Source organism: Ambystoma mexicanum, chromosome 12, assembly GCF_040938575.1.
Source record: "Ambystoma mexicanum isolate Mex_15411 chromosome 12, UKY_AmexF1_1, whole genome shotgun sequence".
Taxonomy (NCBI): domain Eukaryota; kingdom Metazoa; phylum Chordata; class Amphibia; order Caudata; family Ambystomatidae; genus Ambystoma; species Ambystoma mexicanum.
The window spans coordinates 493,007,130-493,014,655 of record NC_090936.1 but is presented as its reverse complement, the minus strand read 5'-3'; the positions used below and the strand labels follow the sequence as shown (position 1 = coordinate 493,014,655).

General features: G+C 48.1%; 1 protein-coding gene across 1 annotated transcript in view; it reads left to right on the top strand.

Moving 5' to 3' along the window:
* The first annotated feature begins 3,194 nt into the window (after window positions 1–3,194).
* NUP205 (nucleoporin 205) overlaps window positions 3,195–7,526 on the top strand; it is a 1,887,652-nt gene continuing 1,883,320 nt past the window's right edge. The window contains exon 1 of the mRNA XM_069628771.1: window positions 3,195–3,276. Within this exon, the coding sequence (XP_069484872.1) occupies window positions 3,213–3,276 (64 nt within the window). The 5' untranslated portion in view covers window positions 3,195–3,212. The remainder of the gene's footprint in view (window positions 3,277–7,526) is intronic.

Genomic DNA, 7,526 nt, shown 5'->3' with positions numbered 1-7,526 from the left:
TTGCCCTGCTTTGTGACAGTACTCTGCCCTTTTGACGCCAGCCTGGTGGCTCCTCTGTCGGCTGGGGGGGCCCTGGTCTGCTGGACTTCTGGGCTGTCCTGTATCTTCCTTTTGATAAGTCGGATCTTTTTGTGGGCTGACAAGCATGCTGTTATATTGTGGCGCAGGCATGCTTCAACGTCCTGTGATTTTCCTCTGGTGCAAGTACAGTGACTGGCGGTTTTCCCTGGCTCCTCGTCTCTATCTTCTCTGAGGTGTATGGGACCGGTGGGGTTCGGCTTCCTTGGTAATGGGCTCCTTCCGGAGGGGGTATCGGTTGCAGTTCCTGTCTCCTCCTGTCCAGGTTTGCATGGTTAGGACTTTGGTACCCAGCTCATGGTCCAAGTAGTTGGCCATGGGATCCGTTCTCTAGGAAGGACTGTTGTGGGTTACCGTCTTGCCCGTTCCTCTCCCTGTTCAGGGTCAAGTTTTCTACTTGCGGGTGTTCCTGGTCCCTATGCCTTCTAGGATGTGTCAACTGCTTATGGGTCTCAAGACCCTGCACTGCTTGTCCGGACGTCTGGGGAGAGTGTACTCTGGATGTTGTGCAGGGGGGGCGCTTGCTGGCTGGTCTGGGTTCTCAGAAGGCAGTGTGTCTCGGCTCGCCTGTTGCTGAAGTTACGGGGCACGTGGCGTCTTGCGTTTTTTCGGTTCCTTGAGCCAGTCTTCGGTTATGTCCCCTGGTGTCTTATAGTCTCTCCCACTGGTTTCCGACGTCTCGGCTTTCGTAGTTGTGTTTTCGGTGTCCCCAGCGCTGCGAGTCTCCCTGCTGTGGTGGCGGGGGGTTTCAGGTCTACAGGCTGAGGTGTGCATGGTCCATCCTCCTGTGGCCTCTCTTACTACCAACGCCAGCAGAATGGGTCTACATTGGGGTCCTCTCAGCTCAAGGGTTGTGAGATCTGGGGAGAGCCGGCGATCATCCAATTGGCAAGAGTTGTGTCATTGTCCAAGCTCTGGTGTACTACAAGGAGTTGCTGGACGGTCGGCGGTTTTGATCCGATCGGACAATACGACGGCCTTGGCATATGTCAACTGCAAAAGGGGTTCCGGCTGTTCCTTGAATGCTCTGGCAGCGCTGATAGGCACCTGGGAGAAATCTCATCTGGTGTCTCTGGTGGCCTCATGTATCAGAAGGGTGGACAATGTTCAAGCGGATCTTCTCAGATGCCGGTTTTCACTCCTCGGCGGAACTGGTCCTGTTGGCCCAGGTCTTTGCAGTGACCTGTGTCAGATTAGGAGGCCCGGTTCTACACCTGTTTGCATCCCCGGCCTCAGCAGAAGTTCGCCTCTTCTGCTCTCGGTTTCAGACCGGGGGGATTGGGGAATGGACGCCCTCTCGGTACAGTGGCCTTGGGGTTTTCCTTTATGCCTTTCCGCCTATTCCCCTTCTGCCCCGGGTGGTTTGGCGCATCAGAGTGTCCAGGGTGACTGTGTTGTTGTTAGCTCAGTTCTGGTCCCGCCGGAGTTGGCTCCCCTCTCTGTTGGAGCTTCGGTCCTAGGAACCTTGGCTGATTCCGAGGTGGCCGTGTCCCCTTCAAGGGGATCTGCGGTTGGAATTCCACTGGATGCAATGGGCAGTGTGGCTATTGCTGAGTCTAGGTTGATATCTCAGGGGTTCTCAGATCCTGTAGTTGAGTACATAATGGATGCTCTTAGACCCTCCACTCTGAAGGTGTTCTGATAAAGGGCTTCCCCCTTGGGATCTCCCTCCTTCCTTCAAGGGCCTCCTTTTGAGCCTTTTTCCGAGATTGATATCAAACATCTTACACTGAAATCTGCTTTTCTTATTGCCTTCGCTTCTGCCCTTAGGCTTGGGGAGATTGGGGCTCTCTTATGTCACTCTCCTTTCCTGAGGGTGCTGCCAGACTTGGTGCTGCTGAGGTGTGGTCCGAAGTTCCTCCCTTAAATTGTATCTCGGTTTTCATACCTCTCAGGATCTGGTTTTCCCTGACTTCTTTCTTGATCCAAGAATGCATGAGGAGGTGGCTTGGCTTAACATTATGTCCGGCGGGACGTGTTGGAGTATTTGGCTAGGTTTGCTTTTTCCCACCAATCTGATAGTCTTCTGATTGCTTGTGGTCCGGCTGGGGCTGGGCAAAACGCATCTGTGGTTTCCATTTCCCAATGGTTCTGGGTTGTGATCCCAGTGCCTATATGGCTTTTGGCCTGCCTGTGCCTGCGCACGATCAGGGGCGGTCTGCCAGGGGTTTGGCGGCTTCCTGGGCCGATGCAAGGAGGGTTTTTCTCTGCAAGAGATTTGTATGGTTGCCGCCTTGGCTGGTCTAGGGATTGCCATCAACCGCTATGGGTTGAGTTTCTCCCACTCGGGGGGTTGGTTCCTTCGTGGTTGGAGTTTTATCTGTGGGGATGTGAATTAAGAGTTATTGTGGGTGTGTTTGCTGCACTGTTTTTAGCTCTGTTTCTCATTGGGACCTTTTCCCTGTTGCTGCTTTGGTATACCTCATGAAGTAAGTACTGGGACGAGGAAGAGTGGACATGGAGGTAATGCTCTGATTACTTACCGGTAGTCTTCATTACTCCTAGTCCTACTCTTCCTCATCACAGTACTGACGACCCTCCTCACTCTCCCTGCGGGGAAGGTCCCATGCTCTGGCTTGGTAATATGAAACTGAGTGACGACGTGGATGTGGGGGAGGAGTTATAGGAATTTAAAGAAATAGAAGAAGGTCCTGTGTCGGAGGCAGGGGCCTCATGAAGTAAGTACTGTGACGAGGAAGAGCAGGACTAGGAGTAATGAAGATTACTGGTAAGTAATCAGAGCATTATACCTCCTAGAAGGAGGAGCAGAACATTTAATTTGATAAGGTTCCATTCATCTGAAGCAGAGGCTCAAAAGTACTGCGACGAGGAAGACGGACGTGGAGGTAATATGCCTTAGGGACTTAGGCAAGGCGGGAGAAAACACCTGATTTTATTTTTGCCGGGTGAGAGCTCTTTGAAGCGAATGGGCGTGCAGCACTTGGTGGGTGAATCCGCTGTTTACAACGCGGGCGACGCCCGTCACAATCATCAGTTGAGAGCTATGATGGTTGTCTGTTTTTTTATTTCCTTGCCTGCATTGCCAGCAATTTCTGTGTATATTTTTTATGTCTATGCTTGGCGTTGTAGTCTTTCTTCTGTTCGTAGCTCTCTTAGTCTGTCTTTCATTTTATATGCAGCCGGTTCCTGGTGCTATTTCCTTCCTAAAGATGGCGACTCCCTTGGCGGTAAATTCAGGTTAGTTGTGGACGAGAGGATAAATAGGGAAACGTACAGGATGTGTTCAGTTTGAGGCGGGAGCCAGGATACAGAATCAAACAGGTCCATCCACCGAGCTCCTTATTTCTGACGAAAACTCACCAAATGTATCATAACCATTACAGACCCCGCTTTCTGCACACGCTTGACATCTATGCTGTATTTACACGTTACAGAATTCCCTCTGAACTCGCTTTCGTTCGGAGGGTGATCTTTCTTGGGAAATTGACAGGGTCTCTCTCTCGGCATACTGTACAGTTGATCCACCTATCTCAAAACAGTTCATCCTATATAACACGTGTACTCATATCCTCAGTGTAGATTTAAATTTGCGTTTAATGTACATGTGCCAGACACCCATAACGCATTTAAGTTAGTACCATTCAGCTGTCGAGCACCTTTTAAGACGTACACATGCCACCTTTTATGCACCCCGCCCCCTCGTAGCGCATTGCTCGCACCCGTGGAGAACCATGCCCCCAAAGCTCTCTTTTTCTGATAACTTATTACCCCTAAGTGTACGTCGGTAACCACTTACTGTAAAAGGATGGCGAGTCAGTTTCATGTTTACATAAAGGTTATTCTAGTTTAAATGTTTTCACGAGTATTGAAAGTATACACTTATTACAATTCAAATGTCCACAGTTTAAAATGTAATCGTTCGACTCCTTCAAACCTACAACGCTTCAACACGAGTCACGACCCTAACTCCCATTACATAAAGCAGCGCACAGCTTGTCCAGACAACGTAACATTACCAAAACACTGCACACGTCTGACTACAAATTGACTTAATCTGGAGACTGTTGCAATTTAAAACGTTAGTCCCTTCACTGTTTGCCTACCTTATAACTTCTTTAAATTCCATGACCCGGATAACTAGAAATCTAAGCTTTCCGTTCAGACCCAGCCACCCCTTACATGGAAGGGTTTTGCGGTGGGTGAGGGAATGGGTCTCCCTAGCTTAAAAACAATTTTAAACCCGATCAAGCACATCCGTTACTTGCATGGGGACTTTTTTTTATAACTGATACTAAATGGAAGAGCAGTGTGAAGGCTCATGCGTACACTTGCCCGTTGCAGATTACATTCCCTATAACACGCATGTAAACAAGGTGTTTTGCCGGCTTGTAAATCAGTCTCATGCTGCCATAGTTAATGAGCAGTGTACATACAATTTCTAAAGTAGTAAGACTTTCAATTAACTTAACGGTCCTTGCATTGTCTTTTCTTTGGTGATGTGTGAAGAGAAATTGTTTTGCTCTGTTTATTTCGGGCAAAATCCGAATTAGCATATATGCAAACGACTAATTCCAGGAGTGCTTTAAATCGGTAAATGGGATGAAGTGACAGACCATTAAGGGGTTAATGTAATGTAAAGTGCTCTTGTATAATGAACGTCGGCCATTATGGCAGCCTCATTGCAGGTGGTTCTCAAAAACATGTAGTTGATCATAGAGGGACAGGCAGCTGGGATTCCTGTGGGTTTATAGTGTATACTAAAATTCTTAATCTGTGTGATTGTAGCCTAGGGAGTGTTGTGACAGTGACACTTGGTAATGCGTTTTTATAGGGTGCAAAGTCAAGACTCATCTGTTGGAAGCTAGCGCTGCAAGACTGTCTAGCAGTGTGGCTGGGAGATATAACTAGACATTGCATCTTTATATAAGGTAGTGTATAAAGTAATGAAATGAGAAAAATAACTACGAGCAGCGTAAAGTAGAGAGGTGTTGCACTGGAAGAGGGGATGGCATTGAAAACCGCTTATTTCAAACTAAACTGTTAGATGATCAGTATTTACCCATGTTGAAAGATTGTCAATTTGCAGTGTGTACATTTTAGTGCAAGGGTGACCAGTGACTAAAGTGGTGCAAAAAAACGGTTACAAAATGCACCTAATGCAAGTAGTAGGGCAAAGTGAGGGTGGTCCCGGGGCGTGAGATAATGTCTACAGACAGTTCAGGTACTGCTTCCAGGAAAAGGATGTGCTTCTTTAGGGCAATCTTAAAACTTGAAATAGTGGTAATGGATTATCTCTTTAGGGAGTTAAGTGGCACAGAGGCAGTAGGTTTAGAGGGCGAGGGATGTCACATGTACTTCTCCTGAGTGCAGATTTTGGCAGAATCTGTCCTCTGCAATTTAGTCACAGTCTGTATTCGATGAACACTCCTTATCTTTGGGCTTTTCACCAGAGAAGTATTTGACAGGTTTAAATGTTTGTTTATTGTGATCTGTACCTTTCTAGCCTATTGCCTCCGAGATGATGGTATACTCATTCTTTGTGACCTGTTTTAAGTCCATGACCAATCTCTGCACCAATTGGGTTTATTATCCTGGTATTCTGGATGGTGCTGCTGAATTAATACTGCACATCTGTAATGTACAAAGTTTTTTTGTTTGTACATTTGTATGGCGCCTATACTTAAGTGTTTCAGGCACCACAGGACAAGATAGGGTAACATGGGAATCACAAAAGTAGAACAACAAAAACTGTTATATTGGCCTTGTGACAATCTTACTGTGTAAGTGCAAGGGGGAGGGGGTAGAGGTAGAAGTGCAGAAGTGAGGTGCCCATAAGTGTGCAGGCAATTGCTGGGTGGGCCAAGGCGGCAAGTGCCAGGGGAGGGGCCGGACCAAGTTGGGCTAGTTTGGGAAAGAGAACCTGATGGCAAGTGCTGGCAAAGGATGCTGGGGGGACTGGCAGGGGGTGTGGGGGAGAGGCAAGGAAGAGGAGAAAAGGAAAGTTTTCGTAATTTAAGAAGATCCGGCTCAAGACTGAGTGGGGGAGGGAAGCCGTTCCAAAGGGAGGTGCCTTCTGAAGAAAGGGGTCTACCTCCCACACTCTGCTTGGAGAAACATTTGACCTGCAGGGAGTTGGAGTCAGAGGACTGAAGGACGCTGGCAGGGAGGCATTTAGCGAGGGAAAGCTGGATGTAAAGGCTTGTGGATGATTCAAAGGGTCTTGAATTTGATCTTGCATTCACCGGGCGCCAATGGAGACATTTTAGGACTGGAGAGTTGTGGTCTCTGGGCTTGAGGCCAAGGATAGGTCTTGCAGTCCTATTCTGGATTAGTTGAAGGGGGCAAAGGGAGGTAAGAGGCAGGTCGAGGAAGAGACTGTTGCAATAGTCTAGCCTATAGCGAACCAGGGCTCTAGACATTTGAGCCTCTGGGGGAAGGTGAGGAAAGGTAGAATGCCCCTGAGGAGATGCAGCTGAAAGTTGGACTTCTTGGCAAGGTCCGTGATGTGGGTAGAGAGAGAGTAGTTAAATATGGTCCCCCAAGTATTATTTTATTTTGCCTCACAAGTGGGTGACGGGAGGGGACCCAAGGAGTTTGGCCAGAGAGTGGAGGGGGGGGGGACAAGGAGCAGGCGTCCCAATGAGAAGGATCTGTCTTACTGGCATTAAGGCAGCGATCAATGGCAGAGCACCATGCCTGTTCTTTTATGCCTTGCAATAGACGTTTGATGGCTTTTTTTTTTTTGTTTACAAATCATTCGAACATAAGTGTGCTCTTGGACATTTTGACAGCAGGGCAACCCCCTATGTCAATCTTTTTAAGTAGGATGCCTCTGGGCAGTGGTATGTAACAAATACAATAAAATAAAATAGGCTAGATGAGATGTCAGAGCTTAAGCGACAATTCTTCTACTGTTTATGCAAAGGGGAGTCTCCCTCGTACTCTGGGTGGGGGATCAGGCAGAGCCACTGAACAACAGGGAAGGGCAGAGCACTAAAACCTAACACAAGTGATCTTCTTTGTGGCGGTATCTAGAAGGCAAGCAACCCAGGTCTGCCAAATCCACGTAATAAAGAGAAACTGGTCTGGGACCTGCACCCACAAGGGAAGGCCAGTATAAGTTATCTTCCCAGGTACAGTACCTGGCAGGGAGTGAACCGGGACTACCAGAACAAACCAGTAGAGAGTTGACCTGTGAAACTAGGTATACAAAAAGGGCAGGGGAAGGGAGACATTCTCCTGGTAATTGAGCCTGCAAGGAGAATCAAACCAGTGACCATGGGGAGGACAGTTTCCCCTGGTAAGGAACTTGCAACCAGAACTGTGTCACCAAGTCCAGGATCAGGCAGTCATTGGGCCTCATTACAAGTTTGGCGGTAGCCTTGCAGGTAAAACCAACTTTTGAGTTGAGTTCAAGGGATGAACCTAAAGCTCTCGGGATAGGAGAGCAGCGGGAAGGTGTTCATCTTTGCTGTGGAGCCGCAGCA